The sequence below is a fragment of the Centruroides sculpturatus genome, unplaced genomic scaffold (assembly GCF_000671375.1).
Source record: "Centruroides sculpturatus isolate CEXI.00-Female unplaced genomic scaffold, Cexi_2.0 scaffold635, whole genome shotgun sequence".
In the NCBI taxonomy this organism is placed as follows: domain Eukaryota; kingdom Metazoa; phylum Arthropoda; class Arachnida; order Scorpiones; family Buthidae; genus Centruroides; species Centruroides sculpturatus.
The window spans coordinates 158,941-179,956 of record NW_019384964.1 but is presented as its reverse complement, the minus strand read 5'-3'; the positions used below and the strand labels follow the sequence as shown (position 1 = coordinate 179,956).

Here is a 21,016-nt window from a genome sequence, read left to right as displayed (position 1 = left end):
TACATTGCATGGCATTATGCATCTACATTATATTGAGATAAGTAGATCCTCATATAGGTTTGCATTATCTTTCATTAGTTTTTTCTTTTATTATTTAAGTTATTTAACACCTTATATTTTAGGATAAATTTCCTTTTTTACTTTCTAGTGAAAGTCAATTCTTATTCATATAATAATCTTAATTTATAAAAAAAAACTCCTAACAAAAAATATCATTGAGGAAACAACTAATGCTTAAATGCCTCAAATGCCACTAAAATGTATAAGAATGAGGTAAATTAACTATAAATATAAATAAAATATCATAGGATAGGAATTATACTAAAAGAAACAAGAGGAAATTGCACTAAAGTGAAACCTAGAGAGGAAAAATCTATCTGAACATGACCTAAAAAAGAATATAAGCGTAAATTGGGTAAATCCTAATTAAAATAGTTGAATACAGTTTGTAAATAAAATTAAAAATAAAAGTGCATTCACATTTTACAAAGAATATTGGAAGAGAAAGAGAGAGTGAGAGAAAAGTAATTATGATAAATGACAAAGATGATTTATTTAAAAATAACTTGGAAATGCAACTAATTGAAATACATTCTATACTTTTAAAAGATTAAAAAGAAAATAGATTAAAAATACAGATGTCATCAAAATTTAATACATTTCAAATTAAATTATTTACAAAATTATATTGAAAATTCTTTTTAAATAACAAATAGCATTTTTAAATAGTTTTATCAATTAGAATTGCTAGTAAATTTTTTAAAATTTTATTTTATTATTAATTTTTATATTTGCTATGATAACAAATATCATATGATAATAACTATTTTAAACAATTAATAACTAAATAAAACAATTATATATATATTAAGTGACCAATTACTAAACAAATAAATAACAAATAATATATCAATATTTATAATATATCTATCTATTTGNAAGCAATTACGATACAAATACTCACAACTATAACTAGTAATAAAGTTACCATTTATGGTTTGTATTTAATTTGTATAAAATTACTTTTATCTGTTAATAAATCAAAATAATTCATATAAAAGCTTTAAATGCAAACGAAACGGATCAAAAAGGCTAGTCTCCATATGACTCCAGATAGAAATACAAACTGATCAAAACTAAGCAACATCACATCAATTCCTTTACTCAATCTTTTTTTGTTAATTTTTCTCCACCCGCGGGCACCAAGATCTATCACATGATTCCATCTCGAATAAATTAGAGAAAAGTCATCTCAGATTTAGCACCACCAATAAATTTACATAAATGTAAGCATCAAAAGATTAATTGGAGTTCATTAATCAACTCCAATTTTCATTCAATTCCAGCCTGCAATTTCATTAGAAAACAAAAAACACAACTATTGTCTAATTAAGCATCACACAAACAAACAAACAAGTCATATCAGTTACATCACAACATGACATCAAATACATCTTTATAATTAGCAAAAAATAAGTTTTTGTGTGATAAAAAACGGTAATTAAACGCTTAAAACTGATGGATTTGATTTAAAAAACATCCCGAATCCTGGCGGGGGTGTTGGCTAGTGTAACAAAAACACAGTTTATAATTACACGAACACGTTTGATGCGAGCATTGTGTAAGGAAAATAAAAGAATTGGGAGATAAGAGAGAAGCAGATAAAGGCGAATTCTTACCCTAGGTAAATCTCTGATATGATTGGCATCCAAGAGTAATTCTTCTAACGTTCTTGAATATCGCAATACATCGTCCGGTATCTGATGAAGTGAACAGTGTCTCTTGTCTATACACTCGACTTGCCGATTACAACCGCGAAATATCGGTATACAACGAAACATATCGATTAATTAAATCACTATAAGCTAAAACATTTCATTTCTGGCATATAATAAACGAATTTGCGCCGTGTATGGTAAAAAGTAACGATCCAAACATGTCAATCCAGTCGTGAGACAAAAAGCCAATCCCTGTTCTGATCACTCGCTACGCCGCACCCCCAAGTGGCAAAAATGGAAAACATTTAGTAGACGTGCCTTCGTAGACGAAATTTGTTACTGGTATCGTTACCGATCGTTTGTAACTGATTATACCGGCGTACAGATTATATTAAAGTTATTGTACTGAAAGTAAGATATAAACTTAATCCCTATTTAGAGTCTCGTAGCTCGAGTGATGAGACATTTCCAGCGTTTTAATAACAAAAAGTACAGAAATAATTTCGAAAAAGCTGACTTTGTAATAAACAAATGGAATTGTAAATATAAATAACTATAAACACGCATTTAAAAATAAAGTTTTGCTGTTTACGACTACCGGTATGAAAGGTATGCAGCGTACAATTACCGGTGTACATTTACTAAACCCATAGATTAATAAGTAGTACAATACATACGTACATCCTCACGCTCATATGTATGTATTGTAATATACAGTATATAATGTAGATAGATAATTTAAAAAAACAAATTAATTAGAATATTCAATAATATAGATTAATATCACATACCAAACTTTTTTAATATTTTTAACCTAAATTATTTAATCATTAATACGTCCAACAGATGGCAACACACCTACCAATAATACCAAATTATTCAAACCGTTAATAAACTTGATAATCAATCAATATTAACACAGTTTAATTTAGTATATTGTTAATGTTTGATAAAGGTACATTTATCAATATCATGTTTTAATGTAACTTATATATTAAAACTGGAACACTTTTGTTTTAAATATTATCCAGTGGCTATAATTTCTTTCTAAATTAGTATGAACTTTTATATATAGAAATATTTTAAATAATGTATTTGAATTTCCAAATCATGGTCATGTTTACTGTCAAAAGAATATGTAGCATTGTTCTAAACTATGCTATAATAAGAGATTGTACTATGTTAAATGAAGCATGCAAACAACAAATTACCTGTGCAATAACAAACCATTCTAAGTAAAGCTATGACAGAATCTTTGTTGATATTCCAAGCAAAATTTGCAATGGATTTTCCATATGATATTGAATACTTGATGCTTTTTGCATATACAAAATGTTATTTAAGCATTTTTTTCTCCAAAATTTAAAAAAAATAAATAAGTAAAAAATATATCAAAATTCTAAGGAATTCAGTTTTATTAGCTCCTTTCAACATTATTCTAATAAAACAAGGATGAAATCAATGTCCTATATACTAACAGTGTAACTTTCTAAGTTTATATATTCAATAATTTAAAAACAACTTCACAAAAGTTTACATTTTTTTACATTGCAGAATTAAAAGTAATTTTTCAACTTATATATCAGATTTTATTATCAAGTAAATGAATTTCATCAAGAAAAAAAATTGGTGGGGCNTCTTTCAAGCTTTAATTCCTTATTTATAAAACAATTTATTACTTAACTGAAGTAACTGATTTTTTTATTAATATTGAAATTAAATTTCTTTTGTTTTGTATATTACATCAAATAGGACTTTTACACTTGTATATGGATATGGATGACGTATTAATCAGACTTAATGATATTCAAAATAATGTAACATAAATTATGTTACATTATTTTGAATATCATTTGATTCCTTAATACTCTAATAAATTATGTGATGTTTAATCTTAGCCTTATTGTTACCATTTCAACTAAAACATCAATAATAAATATTTTACTTGTTAAATGAGCAATGCTTCAAGAAACGTATGCTTTTTTTCAAGTAAAATAACATTCTTTTCATCCAAAACAAATTTTTCACTGCATCAAGTGATATGATTTATTTATTTCATTATTATTGTCACAATAGGAACTAAATTTATATATAAGAAAAATTATTCAGAATGTATATACAGGGTTCAGTCTACAAATTAAATTCTGGCATTTTATCAGTTTATTATAAGTTCAGTTTTTGGAAGGCTCAACAGCACTGTTGTCCCATTTCTATTTCAGTCTTCACACTTACGGCACACTCATATTTTTTGCAGTTTTATTAAGCTTAATATAACCTTCTGGTTAAAATTAGTTGATAGACCTCTTGAGAATAAACATGAACCAGAGATAATTTTCTTTGGTGTAGACTATGCAAGATAAAGTTATTTCATAGACAGACAGTACGAGATAAATTAGACAACTTCACTAACAAATTATATAAATATACATAGTTATCTCTTGAAATTATGTATAATTTATTGAATGATGAATCTGCCAACTAATTTTGACATTTAAATCATTATAAATATTAAAAACGTGTGATTTGGTAAAGGTATAAATTTATAAATAATTTAAAGATAAACTCTGATCTCTTAATGATGGATTATGATAGATGCCAAAATCAGTTTTGCCAATAAGTATTATGTATCTGTTGAGAAGAATCAATCAGAACCTTTAAAAAATTAATGTTTGTAAAGATATAAATTACATTCATATATTATATACATATATATATATATATATATACATACAATAAGGAATATATATATATATTCCTTAAATTGTAGTAAACTAGTTTAGAAATCACAAGAGGAAAAAACTGAATGTCTTAAAAAAGTAATATTCTCTGCTGAAAGTTAGCCATGCAGAATATTCACTTATTTCTTTTTTCATTATATATATTTTAAATTTTGTCTTGCATTTTTTGTATATAAAATATCCACAGTCATCTACATAATGTCTCAACAGTATTTTTTTATAAGTACAACTGTATAGTGATCAACACTTTTACATATTACAGAATAATTTCTGTATAAATATAATATTAGGAAGAAACATAATTTGTAAACAGAGCAAGAAAATTTTTGTAACAAATTCTTTAATTTTTTTCTCTTAATTTTATTAAATCAAGTACAAATTCATATCTAAAAATGTAGATAGATAATTTAAAAAAACAAATTAATTAGAATATTCAATAATATAGATTAATATCACATACCAAACTTTTTTAATATTTTTAACCTAAATTATTTAATCATTAATACGTCCAACAGATGGCAACACACCTACCAATAATACCAAATTATTCAAACCGTTAATAAACTTGATAATCAATCAATATTAACACAGTTTAATTTAGTATATTGTTAATGTTTGATAAAGGTACATTTATCAATATCATGTTTTAATGTAACTTATATATTAAAACTGGAACACTTTTGTTTTAAATATTATCCAGTGGCTATAATTTCTTTCTAAATTAGTATGAACTTTTATATATAGAAATATTTTAAATAATGTATTTGAATTTCCAAATCATGGTCATGTTTACTGTCAAAAGAATATGTAGCATTGTTCTAAACTATGCTATAATAAGAGATTGTACTATGTTAAATGAAGCATGCAAACAACAAATTACCTGTGCAATAACAAACCATTCTAAGTAAAGCTATGACAGAATCTTTGTTGATATTCCAAGCAAAATTTGCAATGGATTTTCCATATGATATTGAATACTTGATGCTTTTTGCATATACAAAATGTTATTTAAGCATTTTTTTCTCCAAAATTTAAAAAAAATAAATAAGTAAAAAATATATCAAAATTCTAAGGAATTCAGTTTTATTAGCTCCTTTCAACATTATTCTAATAAAACAAGGATGAAATCAATGTCCTATATACTAACAGTGTAACTTTCTAAGTTTATATATTCAATAATTTAAAAACAACTTCACAAAAGTTTACATTTTTTTACATTGCAGAATTAAAAGTAATTTTTCAACTTATATATCAGATTTTATTATCAAGTAAATGAATTTCATCAAGAAAAAAAATTGGTGATGCAAATTAATTTAATTAAAATTATGCAAATGAATCTAAAGATTTAAAATTTATTATTAAAAAATCAAAAGAATTTTGTACAAAAAAATGTATTTTAAGAAATTCTTATGTATGCAAATTATATATCAATTGACTTTCACTAACAGTCTGTACAAATCTGTCCCAAGCAAATATATTTTAATTAAATCTGTAGATAAAGTTATATAAACTTTTTAAATATCCTTCCAATCAAATTTTAAATTATATAAAAAATTCTAGCTGGTAATCAGATATAAATATGAGTTTGTGCAGGAGTTAAGAATAAAATTCATGCTGAAGTACTTATTTAAAAATAAATATAAGAAATAAATTACCAGTGTTCTATTAATAAAAAAATAAACTTATCAAGTATATTGTGGCACATATTTTTTTTTTTCAAATTAAATATAAACTACAAGCAATTACGATACAAATACTCACAACTATAACTAGTAATAAAGTTACCATTTATGGTTTGTATTTAATTTGTATAAAATTACTTTTATCTGTTAATAAATCAAAATAATTCATATAAAAGCTTTAAATGCAAACGAAACGGATCAAAAAGGCTAGTCTCCATATGACTCCAGATAGAAATACAAACTGATCAAAACTAAGCAACATCACATCAATTCCTTTACTCAATCTTTTTTTGTTAATTTTTCTCCACCCGCGGGCACCAAGATCTATCACATGATTCCATCTCGAATAAATTAGAGAAAAGTCATCTCAGATTTAGCACCACCAATAAATTTACATAAATGTAAGCATCAAAAGATTAATTGGAGTTCATTAATCAACTCCAATTTTCATTCAATTCCAGCCTGCAATTTCATTAGAAAACAAAAAACACAACTATTGTCTAATTAAGCATCACACAAACAAACAAACAAGTCATATCAGTTACATCACAACATGACATCAAATACATCTTTATAATTAGCAAAAAATAAGTTTTTGTGTGATAAAAAACGGTAATTAAACGCTTAAGACTGATGGATTTGATTTAAAAAACATCCCGAAACCTGGCGGGGGTGTTGGCTAGTGTAACAAAAACACAGTTTATAATTACACGAACACGTTTGATGCGAGCATTGTGTAAGGAAAATAAAAGAATTGGGAGATAAGAGAGAAGCAGATAAAGGCGAATTCTTACCCTAGGTAAATCTCTGATATGATTGGCATCCAAGAGTAATTCTTCTAACGTTCTTGAATATCGCAATACATCGTCCGGTATCTGATGAAGTGAACAGTGTCTCTTGTCTATACACTCGACTTGCCGATTACAACCGCGAAATATCGGTATACAACGAAACATATCGATTAATTAAATCACTATAAGCTAAAACATTTCATTTCTGGCATATAATAAACGAATTTGCGCCGTGTATGGTAAAAAGTAACGATCCAAACATGTCAATCCAGTCGTGAGACAAAAAGCCAATCCCTGTTCTGATCACTCGCTACGCCGCACCCCCAAGTGGCAAAAATGGAAAACATTTAGTAGACGTGCCTTCGTAGACGAAATTTGTTACTGGTATCGTTACCGATCGTTTGTAACTGATTATACCGGCGTACAGATTATATTAAAGTTATTGTACTGAAAGTAAGATATAAACTTAATCCCTATTTAGAGTCTCGTAGCTCGAGTGATGAGACATTTCCAGCGTTTTAATAACAAAAAGTACAGAAATAATTTCGAAAAAGCTGACTTTGTAATAAACAAATGGAATTGTAAATATAAATAACTATAAACACGCATTTAAAAATAAAGTTTTGCTGTTTACGACTACCGGTATGAAAGGTATGCAGCGTACAATTACCGGTGTACATTTACTAAACCCATAGATGAATAAGTAGTACAATACATACGTACATCCTCACGCTCATATGTATGTATTGTAATATACAGTATATCAATCTATGGGTTTAGTAAGTGTAACCGATAATTGTACGCTGCATACCTTTTATACCGGTAGTCGTAAACAGCAAAACTTTATTTTTAAATGCGTGTTTATAATTCTATTTGTTTATTATAAAATCGGATTTTTCAAAAATTATTTCTGTATATTTTTATTATTAAAACGCTCGAAATACCTCATTACTCGAGTTACGTGACGCTGAATAGGAATTAAATTTGTATCTTCATTTTACAATTTTCAAAAGTTGATTTTAATTGCAGGATGGTGTTGTGGAATTTGCATTTATAACTATAATAAATAACTAAATAAAGTTTACGACTATTGTATCTTAGAATCTAATTAAACCAATAAGTAAACGGGCAATTATTTATTGTGACATCGTTACAATGTGGGGCTGCAATTTATCATATTTTTTAATTTATTTAATTTAAAATATATGCTCTCCACCTGAAATTAGTACAGGTAACCCCCGTATAACACGGTAGTTACGTTCCAAAAAATTGCCGTGTTATGCGAATCCGTGTTATACGAAACAAAGAACTAATACGAAAAGGAGGGTTAGGTTCCAAAAATTAAAAAACATGCTAGTATATTTTCATAATTAAGATAAATATCTTCATTAAAATTTTTTTAAGTGATACATATTAATATAAATTAAACAATGTTTTCTTCGTCATCACTAAAAACACTATTAATTAACCGAGAGCGTTTTCTTTTTGGCAAGTTATCCTTATCCTCTGAGCATTTTTCTGCATTATCTTCAGATCCATGCTTTACCTTTTGCAAAATGTATGTAATTTTAGATTGCTTGCTTCTAGTTAAAAGGTCTTTATAAATTTCCTTATATGGTGCTAAGCACTTATGAAGAATAAAGCAAGTATGGAATAAGGGAAAAACATTCGGCAACATCAGAAGCAGAAGCGTCGCGATCTGGCAACATTGAAACAAGTTTCGAGAAGGACCACGTGTATCGACAGAAGGCGAGAAGAGAAAATTTACATACTTAAGTACTAATAGTTCACGAAAATAATAATTTTCGTGAACTATTATTAGTTAAGTACGTAAAAATTTATTACATTTCCTGTTGTACGAGCGTTTTACCCAATTCTCGAACCGTGTCAGAGTGAATCCGTGCTATACAAGTACCGTGTTATACGGGGGTTACCTGTAGTAGCTTGCCCCTGTAAATTATACTTTTCCTTTAACAATAGAGTTGTGTCGGTCATCTATCTAACACCTTTCGGAGAAAATGTTCGAATTGAATTAACATGACCTCCGGGGCCTCCTGCCCCAATCGTTTCGATATCTAGTCTCGTTTTTCATCTATCTAAACCAGTGGCGTGCCGTGACATTTGATGATAGGGAAGCTGTGTTTCTGTAAGAAGCCGACTTCCAGGGGAAATCAGTTAATTGGGCGTCAATGATAGTCTATTTTCCATTCGTATTCGTTTGTTCGATAAGCCAGTAAAAACCGTAGACTTCTCTAAATGTATTTTTATTAATTAATAGATTATCTGACGTACTTAATAAATAAACAAGTTCAATATAATTACCTCTGTTATTAAATTCAATAGATTCCCTATGCCCTCTGCCAATTCTTGCTTTGATAAAAAACATATAACATCTATTAATTCAGATATAATATTCTATTATTATATAACCATCTTGTTATAATTTTCAATATTTATTTTATATTATTTACTAATGTTAATAGATTGTCCGTCATTTGTTTTCTAACTAATTCGTTTTACGACCTGGTGGTGTCCACGGAAATTTCCAAAATTTACAACTTTTCGATCACTCTCATTAAACTGGAAACATTCTTGTCTTTATAATTATCGTATTTATCATAATTACATCTAATATTACGAAGAAATCAGTCCCCACTGTACTCGGCTAGAGATTGGTTCAGTTAAGCTTTTAAGTAAAATTCCGGCTCTTTCAGCAGGGTTTTATTTATGTCCCTAATTCCCTAATCTCTTAATTATTTAACTGCTTCTTAAGTAGAAATAAGTCGAACCAGTTACTTTGAACTTGAATATTTTTAGTCTTGAGAAAGAAGTGGAAAGACAAATTTTTTTTGACAACGGATACATAAATCGTAAATTTAAGGAATATAAATTCTAGAGCTTTTTTTGTACCTTGTGCGTCTTTCATTAAATTTAATTATAAATGATGCTACCAAAGTAACAGTTAATTTTTTAACTTTGTACAAGAATTGTGCACGTTTTTTCTGCATCCCCTTATAGATGGGACATACTAAATCGTAATATCACTAGTTTAACATTGAAATCTGTAAGTAATACAAGATGGGAAAGCAGAATAAATATATCAAATATTTTAAATAATGGATTTTTTTAAACTCCTATGTCAACTATGCAAAATTATCATAAAACATACCAGTAAACTCCTGTCGGTTGGGTTAAGTTATAAATGTACTCGCGATTCACAGAATGGGGCGAGGGCGGCCAAATATCTAGAAGGCAGACGGCTAACGGTCCTGAATAGAATCATTGAAAGCGTTTTGGTGTGTAGCTTCCACCAGCTAAACCGCCTGAGGTTGGTGCTCTGTAAAGCGCAAGCGCAAATGCCTATAATCTGGCTGCTTTACACCGTTCAAATATTTTCGCCCTGGAAGCTGTCCCATATTCGACAATACAGAGCTTCCGTTGTTAATATGCATAGGCCTATACGAATTTATATTCGAATACACAATAGCAATCTTATCGTTTTTCTGACTTGTAGTATAGAAATTTGTAATAAGATACATAATGCGGTTATAATAAAATATTAATTTTAATTAATCCAAAATACGTTAAAATATGAAAATAATCGCACAATATGAATTTATTTTTTAGAAAATACAAGGAAAGCGGCGCTTCCACCGCTTCTAATGACGGCACGCCACTAATCTAACTCCATTATGGAGATTAATTCTATGTTAATGATGTAAATGGAATTATATGAATTATATGCCTAAATGGTAATTAACCGTTTAGTTTAATGTTTGGAAGCTAAACAATACACATAATCTTATTTTTGCAGAAAATAATGGGTTTGATGATGTCATATAACTCGTGGACTTGCCAAAGTTAAAGCTAGTTTTCAGGATCTTTACGGTGCAACGTTACTTCAGAAAACAAATCCAATCCAATTCTATCTTCAAATGAATTATATTATACACATACAGTGTGTGTGTCCATTATATTAGGTTGTGCCATCTCCATTATATAATAATATATACTGGAGATGGCACAGATAAGCAATGATAAACGAAATAAAACCTCAAATTACTCCCAAAAATCATAAGCATCTGGATTAGAGTTCAGTGAATGCAATGGAAGGATCATTGTGCACAATAGGAAATGTCAAGGTTTAATCTTCTAGTCGTGCAACAAAATATGTTAATAACAGACGGTCGAATAATGAAGAAGGCTAAAGTATACGCTTATATACGTTGCTCTGATGAATCTATATTCGAGTCCGAAACAAATTCACAAAAAATTTTTTTGGATCAGATATGTCGTCAAATATCTCATCCCGATTTTCCCCATAGAAGACTGGTTTAATTTAAACCATAATTGATAAAGAAAAACCGTCTTAGTTTACTTAGAGCAAAAGGACTCAAAAAAAGGAAGAAAGAAATTATATAAACAAATTAAAATTTATTCAATTCACTTTATTTTATCAACTTAATTGAACTAAATTTCCCATAAATCAGGAAAATAAGAGTTGATAGAAACACAATATAACTTACTTTCGAAAGATAATTGCTTCGTCAAAGCTTCGAGTTTCGATAATATATCCAATAAATCAGGTTTTCTGTTATGAGGAATTCTCATGTTTTAAAATAATAATTTAATCGAATTAATTCGATTAAATTATTATTTTAAAACATGAGAATTCCTCATAACATATATTAATATTAATATTTAAACTTAAAAGTGTTATTAATTTTACACATAATAATGATTATGTTTATTTATTTCCAAATGCTGCAAGTCAGTCTCAGTATACTTTAACATTGCTGGTAAGTATAGCTGTAAATGAGCGCAGTTTTCCCAAACCAAAATTAATTTAAAAATTTAAAAATTATATACGCACATAACGATTACAGCACAGGATACATTAGTCAATTTAGCAATAATTTGCATTGGGATATATATATATATTTATTAATTTTTAGTATAAAGTTTATTTACATTTCTTTTATTTAAAAAACAATTTTTACTTATGTAATGTAATAGCGTTTTATTTAAAAAAAGTTTCGCGCTTTTAGTTTTCACAAAGGTTAATTGATTGGATATATATATATATATATATCAACTAATGTCCAATCAACTAAATTTTCGAGTTGCCATGAACACCTTTGTGAAACTAAAAGCGCGAAATTTTTTTAAAATAAAACGCTATTACATTACATAAGTAAAAATTGTTTTTTAAATAAAAGAAATGTAAATAAACTTTATACTAAAAATTAATAAATATTTTTTATTCTAATTTTTTTCTATTATGTGTTGTTTAATTTGTTTGAAAAGCGCTTGAATTTGAATCGTGAATCATTTTAAATAGTTTTATAAAATTTGACGATGACGTATCTTCATAATTTTAAAACGAATATTGTTGACAAATTTACTAAAATACTATTGTAGCCTATATATTCCTGCTTTTTTTTTTTATTAAGAAATGATAGATCCAAAACCGCAAGCAAATAACTGAATAATTGCCATCAATAAATTGTGCTAATGATCCAATTCGCGTTTTAAAAATGTGACAAACAAGATTCTTGAAAGGTAAAGATGCCTTTTCCATCCCTCTGTCTACCATTCGCTGAGTGGATAAAACATTGAACACTGGTAGTTGATTGCGGGTTCACTCCTTGCAAACGGAATGCAGGCCACATAAAGATTTCCGAGTTTTCTTCATTTGTCTAACGCCTAACTAGAGGCCAAGTTCTCACAGAAAATCCTCCACTTGATGTCGTCCATGTGTCGCTTTATTTCGTTCATTTACCTCCTTGCTTAAGATGATTAAAACTGAATAATTATAATAAATTAAGGTTCAAAGAGAGACCCAATCTTCTTGATGTAGCCCATGAATGGCTAATTTTTAGCCATCCATGGGCTACATCAAGAAGCATTAATCCAGACAAGAAGCAAGAATGTTTACAAGATCCAATCTTATTCTAAAAATATAGGTAATAAAGTCGATTCTCGTCTCAACGAACTCAATTCAGAAACAAAAAACAGAAACGAAAAAATGTGATAAGTGTTAGCTTCATCCTAGTGCTCTCCTATTTTTCACGAAGAACGAGCAGATTCGAGGAAGAGGAAGTCCCTTTTTCCAATTCGTTCCTTCTTGCATAGAAACACAGTCAAGTAAGCCTGAGGATCTTCATAGTTCTAAATCCAGCTATACGATCGCACCAGTTCCTCTAATATTCAAGAAAATACGGCATTTCAACATTTATTAAAACATTCATTTTCGTATTATCTTTTTCTAGTATAAAATAAAAATTAAAAAGATTGAATATTTATATTATAGGCCTAAGACTTTTTAAAATCAAAACTTTTCTTAGGAGTCCTCTTTTCTTACTATTTAGTTATGTACTAAAAATGTTTTCAGTATACTTTTATAAATAAAACACTTCGTAAGCGGAAATACTTTGATTTTATATATTCTATTGATAGGATATGGAAATAATATCTATCCATTCGAAAACGAAAGTAAGCTTAATTGATTTGTTAACACCAGACATAACATATTAAAAATAAGGCTATCCGCAATTTTTTCGCATATTATAGGAGGATCTGACCTATTAAAACAGTTGAGGGCCAGCCTACTGCTCTGAGAACCAAGGATGAAATTTGGGCGGAGTATCCTACAAATTTTTTATGGGTCCTGGCTATATCGAACCCCTACCTTTACTAACTGGCCGCCTCATTTTGGGTCTGGTTGAATCCACGATAGACCTGAAAAAAAGGCTCTCTTAGTGCCCACAAAACACAAAGAGCGAATGAAAAAAATCAGCCAGGATGGACCAAGGATAGAAAATAATGCCTAACTAGTACTGAATGTAATAAATTTTATCGACTTCATCGGTTAAATGTCATTTTTTTTAATCCAATTACAAATTCCAAGTACAGTACATTGCAGCATTGCAAGACGAGCAAATTTCTGCAATAGATATGAATAAGATTATTATTATAAGGGATAGAAAAATCATTTTAGTCTCTCTTATATGGAAAAATTGTGAAAGTGGAGACTAAGCCGAATTTGAAGTTACTTTACTAATAAGGCTTTCCCGAAAAAGTCAAAGTTTTGAATATTGTAATATTGAAAAGGGAGAATATTGAGAAATTTAATAGATTTTAATCTGTCCTATCAAAAGTATATTCAATGTCAATGAAGGCACAATTGCAATCTTGTCGACTAGAGATTTTGTCACTTTTTACAAGTAGATTTACTTGTTTTAAGTTTCATACATAGCGAGGTTGAGGCCGAAGTTTTAAACGCGAAAACGTGTATGTCGGACGTTCAGCGCCGCTTTCCTGTAAGCCTAGAAGTTTGACAATGGTGTTCGGAATGACGAGCATGATTCCACTGACTATCCAAACACCATTGTCAAACTTCTAGGCTTACAGGAAAGCGGCGCTGAACGTCCGACATACACGTTTTCGCGTTTAAAACTTCGGCCTTAACCTCTCTAATATAGCTGTAAATAGTAGCGTAGCGTAGTGTGGGCGGCAGGGGCGGCCCGCCCCGGGCGGCACTTTTAGGGTGCGGCAAAATTTCACAATAAATAATAATAATATCTTGTAAAAATTTGAACAATTTCATTTCATATTTTTGTCGCACCTACGATTCGGACCGATTGGAATGAGCACGGAATTTTTCATTACTTATTCTGTGACGAAACTGAATTTTAGTCTTTTAAATTGAGATACCTAAATAAGGGGGTGGCGAAATTTTCCTCCGCCCTGAGCTGCTGACACCCACGCTACGCCACTGGCTGTAAAGCTTAAGAGTTTTGTTCCAGTTTAACACCTCACTATGTGTATATTGAGTAAATGTGATGTGAAATGAAGAGTGAAATGAATGTGTTTACATACATTTCACTCTTTCTGTTTTGCGGGTACTGAGTAGATCTTTTTTCTCTATGACCATCGAAAGGTTCGGGCTACCCATGATGGAAACGACAAGGCACCGAGGAACAAGGTCCAACATATCCGGGACGAAACATCCATGAAAAATTCTGGAACTCGATCCCGGGTCCTTCAAATATTTAGAGTAAGCCTTCGACCATCCTGCCATTACCACATATATATATCTCCAAGAGGTTACTCCAGCATATTATTTAAAAGACCCATTTTAAATACAATATATTATAACTAATGCTTCAAAGAGAATTTGTCTTAATTAATATAGGTTTTGAGAAAATTCGTGAATTACCGAGTCGATAATGAGCGTTAGTCTATCTTTCTGGAAAATCGAGTTTGAATCACGATTAAAAACTTCAAATTTTTCATGAGCTATCTGGGTCAAACATTCCGGCTTAGACTTTCACTTGCCGTCAGTTCCCATTGTAGGCCCATCAAATCTGTGTGATTATGGTAAAAAGTTCCTCGCACTCATTTTATTGTGAGCCTATACATTGTTTTGTGCTTTTGAGTGAACTGAGTATTCAAACTTAAGATTTAAAAGTGATAATTTGTGATACAAATTTCATTTCAAAGGTATTAATTATTAACATAAATTATCATCAGTTGAAACTACTAAAGAGAATTCTCCTATACCCAGGAAGAAATAGGAAGATCTCGTTTTGCGACAAGTTCATGACCACGAACGTGTCGTAAAATGAGATCTTCCTGTATACTTAGTCTCGAATTATTCGTGTAGCAACACGAACGTGTTGAGATGTCACACAGTATAAACTCATTCAGTTAATGGTCTCACCGAACAAGTTTTTATCACGCGACATCCCTATCTCGTTCACGTTACTATACGAATAATCCAAGACTGAACATTCTAAAGGGAGTGAGGTACTGTACATTCAAACTTCTCTATCCAGCGATTCTGAGCATAGATATGAAAATCAAACGAGGATCAAAAGTTCAATCTGACTCAGACTGTCGTTTGGATAGTTCGAATTAGAAAGACTTGCCACATCTTTCATGTTTACCAATTCTGTTTTGACTTTAGCGCGATATTAAAGAGAAAACCACACTTAAAATAATACTTAGTCGACAATATTGTCCAAAGTAACTAAGCTAGTGCTTTACTCAATAGATCTTGTTAAGTATCGTCAAGCGACAATACTTCCTAATATGATTCAAGTATCGATTATGTTTGGAGTGTCCAGGTAAAATCAGGGTCGAGATAAATAAAACTATAAGAAACTTTCAATACAAAATTTTAAACATGAGTGCCTCGTTTTTAATCAAGTATTGTTCTTTCTCTACAATTTAAATATTTGCTGTAGATTTCTTCTTTAAATTACACACGGACATAAAAAATAAATAATACAAAATAGCTTAAGTTTTAATCTTTCCAATACAACCGAACAATGCAGAATAAGCAAGCTAAAATATCTAAATGAAGATTTAAGTTTCCATCAGATCATGATAAATGGCATCGAACCATTTACAAAGGTGGTAGACCTCTAAGTAGTCACGTTGCGGTGAGCTTGATGATAACTTAATACTAAGACCCTACTATAAACCCGTTTTGATAGGAAGTAAAAGATGAAAAAAAGTTGATAGAAGAAGATGAAGAACACGCAAAGACTCGGAAATCGTAGCAACTACAACCCGAACAGTTTTTCTGTTCTTGAAACCACGATTCTAGATAACTCTTAGATAGGGTTTGTTCTTCACAACTAAATGTTAAAAACGGCAACTTTTAGAAGTGAAATTTATACTTTTCGTGCCATTTTCTTCTTTTCTTATTGTTATCGCATCGAGTCCATTCTTGTGAAGGTCCACGTTCTGTTGTAAAGTTTAGAGCGATTCCGAAAAAACCTAAATCATACTTTTATCGTGAGAAAAGTCACCCGATCGCACTTCATTAGCTTAATAAACACAATAAAAAAACATAATAATACTATTGATAACAAACAATAGGGATTGCGTTATTATTTTTTTTTCTTTTGGATGACCGCCAACCGCATGAAGAAAAATGGCGATATTATCGCATCGCGCACGACAGAGCAAGGCCGAATTATCGCATCTTTCATAAATATTTTTCTAAAAAATAGAAAAGTTATTTTATAAAATATCAAATAAACTTTAATTTATTTATTTTTAATTCGAAATCAGTCGTCGTAGAAAGCTGACTGAAGCAATATCGACTATTGTTTATGTTACGTTTTCTACTCGCAAGGTCGTGACCCCATGCAATCGTTAATCTTGTTAATGGTTAACATAACATTCTTTCGTTGCGCTGACGATTTAAGAGGGACCAGTATTAAAAATTGTTCTATTTTAGTTATATGAGAATCTCAGGAACAATTCAAAACAAAAATTGTACCAATTAATGTTATCGATTGCCACGTGTTTATAATTTGATGAAGAGTGTAACCATTAATTATATATGCTTCCTCTTCCTCATGAAAAAAAGGAAGATAGTCTTTTTAAGGAAGTTCCATGCGTTTATAATTTTTTATAAGATAAATATAAGCAATAGGATTTACCATTTTACTTTTCTCCATCAATATTTCGAGATCTTACAGGCAGGGTCTAAGTGAATAACATAATGAGGCCTTATAAAAGGTAAGTCTTATCTTTTTTGGGCCCTAGTATAATAACGACAGAGTCAAAATTGTATCACACTTTTTAAATAATAAAATTTGAATACGCGAGAGTTACGACGGAAGGAATATCGTATTTTGCCTTGTATAATGCATACCCACGTTTTTAGCCCAAACTTTCGGGGAAAAAATCTAGCCAGCAACGAAGGAATTAATGTCCTCAAAATTAAGGTTTTTGATATTTTATAATAATTATAAATATAAAAAGTTTTTAAATAAAATATTATAACAGATGGCGCCTACTATTTTGCATACTGATATCGTTATTGATTTCTAGAGTTAATTTTTTAACTTATAATTATAAGTAAAACTTTAAAAACAATTATAAAGATACGTAAGTAGTATTACCCGTATATAACGCGCATCTTTATTTTTCCCTCGCAAATCTGGACAACAAGGTACTGTACATATTATACGCGGCAAAATACGGCAATTTGTAACAAATGCCTTGTGCTTTGTAACAAGTGATTGAGGTCTGAGCCAAATGATGCCTATTTACTTATTAGGTCTATTTCCTCGTTATGCTAAAACAAAACACTCGCTTATGTCAGATTATTGTTATAAAAAGTGAACATAGAAGCTATTCTTACGCTTCACACTGTTGATTCTATAATTTTCACTTTCATTTTCTAACATAATGGTAAAGAATGTCCCTGTTTCCACCAGTGGTCGAGTGAATAAAACCACTGATCACTGTTGTGGTCGTGGGTTCCGTTTCACCAACGGGCTGGCCACATAGTGTTTTCCAAGTTTTCTTTACGTTTGTTACACCTAAATAGGGACATTTCCCATAGAAAGTCCTCTCGGGAGGCATTCCCAACTCGGCAGATTGCCCATGTGTTGCGTTAAAGTATACAAATAATCCAATTCAATATGTTTACACATCGTTCAGTGAAATTCACATTCGGCAAACTTATAACTTAATAAGGAAAACGCTAAGGAAGTTTACCAAAAATGCACATTTTTGTTGAATTTCCTTAGCGTTTTCATTGCATTTGATGATCCTGTTCTGTACTTCGCAATTCTCGTTCATATGAAGAAATTGTTCCTAAATTTTCAAAGCCGGTGAGTATATTTACGAGATAATATGTGATCTCTACAAATTTAATGTCATTCTTATTCCTCTAATTGAATTTGCTTTTATCCCAATTAATGAATTCGAAAAAATCCACCACATTATCACAAGTTCTAGCTTCGTATAGTTACCAGAGCCGTAACTAGCCATTCCTGTGCCCTGTGCAAGAATTTGCATTTAGACCCCTTAATTTATTTGGTTTGGGAAAATAATAAAACAAATATATTACAATAGATTTTTAATAAGATTTATTTTAATTGAACTTTTCTGGCTTTCATTTCGGCGAATTCATTAATTACATGATCATAATTAATATTTTTAATGATAGTGTATTCTATTGAAATAATAGAAATATTGGACAATCGTTCTTGCCCGATAGTTAATCTTAATAAATTTTTTATTAATTTTAACTTGCTAAAACTTCTCTCGCACGAAGCAATAGAAACGGGAAGAGTTAGAAAGAAGAGCGACATTGATATTTGGGTAAGACTCAATTAAACCAAAATCATGAAGAGCCTGTAGAATATTAAGCGGAGATGCAGTTTTTATATTTTGTATAAGAGTCGTTACTTCAAACTTAAAACTTTCAATTTCACTTATGAATTCGTACTTTTTTTAATCTTTGCTATATTTAATAGCGAGATCTGCAGCTGATTTTTTTAAAAATCAGCAACACTCATGTATTGTAAAGAAGAGCCATAGAGAAAGCAAAAATCAGCCTTTTTTCAGTAGCATTTTAAAGACCTCGGGGGCCCCTTCGAGGCCCTACTCGGCCGCATAGTTCGCTTACCGCTTAATCCGCCGTTGAGGTATACAACACATATGCGTACCACTACAAATCAAAAAGTTATGTCAGAATTTCTTCACGCCTTTTACAATCTCGAGACTAAGATTTTATTCGAGAGTTACCACGTTTTCTATTTAGCAATTTAGCAATTAAAAAAATCTTCGGGCAGATTTATTTTTCTTACAAAATGTTACCTTTACAGATTTCTAGCTCTGCACACTGTAGAAAAATCTAGAAATACAGTTTTGTATATCATAATAATATTAATCGTCGCCAGAGAGGTCTATAAAGTAGAGAAAAAATCTATAAATTTGAAAACTATAAACATAAATTTTAATTTCTCAAAAAATAAATAAACAAAATTTCAAAAGTCGCTACTTTTGGCTGATTTGTCTGCGGTCTCCGCCACATCACTACGTCCCTCTAAAATTCGCCACGGGGAACACTAGTGAGCAGACATCTAGGATCTAAATAAGGCAAAATGTAATCGCCAATAAAAAGGAGGAAAAATTTAAGATTTAAAACTATAATTTCTTTTGAACAGCAGTTTCGGCCCCCTTCCAAGTGGGCCCTGTGCGAATGCACCTGTTGCACCTGCCTAGTTACGGCTCTGATAGTTACAATTGAAAAAATGCCATTTGTCATACTTCATTATTTATATTAAGATCTAATTACAGTAGAGCATCGATTATCCGACCCCCGATTAACCGTCACATCGGTTAACCGACCGTTCTAGTCGGCAAATTTCAAATGTCCGCTAGTGATGTGGCATTACAATATTTGGCTACGTCTTGGCTACTTTAATATTATTTTTGTTAAATTTTTGCGTGTTTTAGCTGGCATTAACGTCTCGACCATTGAAGGGAGGCCAGTATTTAAACGAGACTTAATTTTCTAATTATGAGTGGTTGTTTGTTTTGTGAGCAATAAACACAATTTAAAAATAATTTTTAATGATACAATAGCGACGATTATTATTAAAAAAATTTGTTAGGCTAAACATCAATGAAAATTCAACACGAAGTTGGCTAACAGCGATATATTAATAAACTAATTACATGGGATATACTAATATCCTAATATACTCTACTAATAATGTATCTTTTCCCTTCTTTTCGGTTATCCGATTTTTTCAGTTATCCGACCAACCTGAGTTCCCAATTGAGTCGGATAATCGATGCTCAACTGTAATTCATAAAAATTTTTCTCTATCAAAGATTAAATTAGAATTAATGGGATAAAGTAACACAACACAGGAGATCTGTCAAGAGAGTGTCTCCCGAGAGGATTTCCTACTGAAAATGAGCCCAATTCACTTGTTACAGACGTAAATAGAGAAAAGACTAGTTTTAAATTATATTCTTTGTTTCATATCAAACTCTTTAAATAATAAATTCCCAGACAAGTTGTAGTTTTAAATTGCTGAAAAACTCCAGAAGTTAGTATCTTATCCAATATGAAAATCTGAAATTAAAGAATATTCAAATTCTTGTCCAAAATACAGTATAAGTCAAAATAAACAATTAAATCTCTAAAATGCTTCTTCCGCATGAATCCCTGCAATACGGTACTTCGCACCAATCTCCATAATATTCCTTGATACATACTGTATCTCACATCTCCATACAAATCTCTACAGTTTCTCTTT

At 30.3% G+C, this 21,016-nt stretch overlaps 1 protein-coding gene across 1 annotated transcript in view; it reads right to left on the bottom strand.

The window, feature by feature from the left end:
• LOC111632487 (protein lap4-like) overlaps positions 1–2,037 on the bottom strand; it is an 86,790-nt gene extending 84,753 nt beyond the window's left edge. Inside the window, exon 1 of the mRNA XM_023376905.1 lies at positions 1,680–2,037. Coding sequence (XP_023232673.1) covers positions 1,680–1,841 — 162 coding nt within the window. The 5' untranslated portion in view covers positions 1,842–2,037. The remainder of the gene's footprint in view (positions 1–1,679) is intronic.
• Between the last annotated feature and the right edge of the window lie 18,979 nt (positions 2,038–21,016).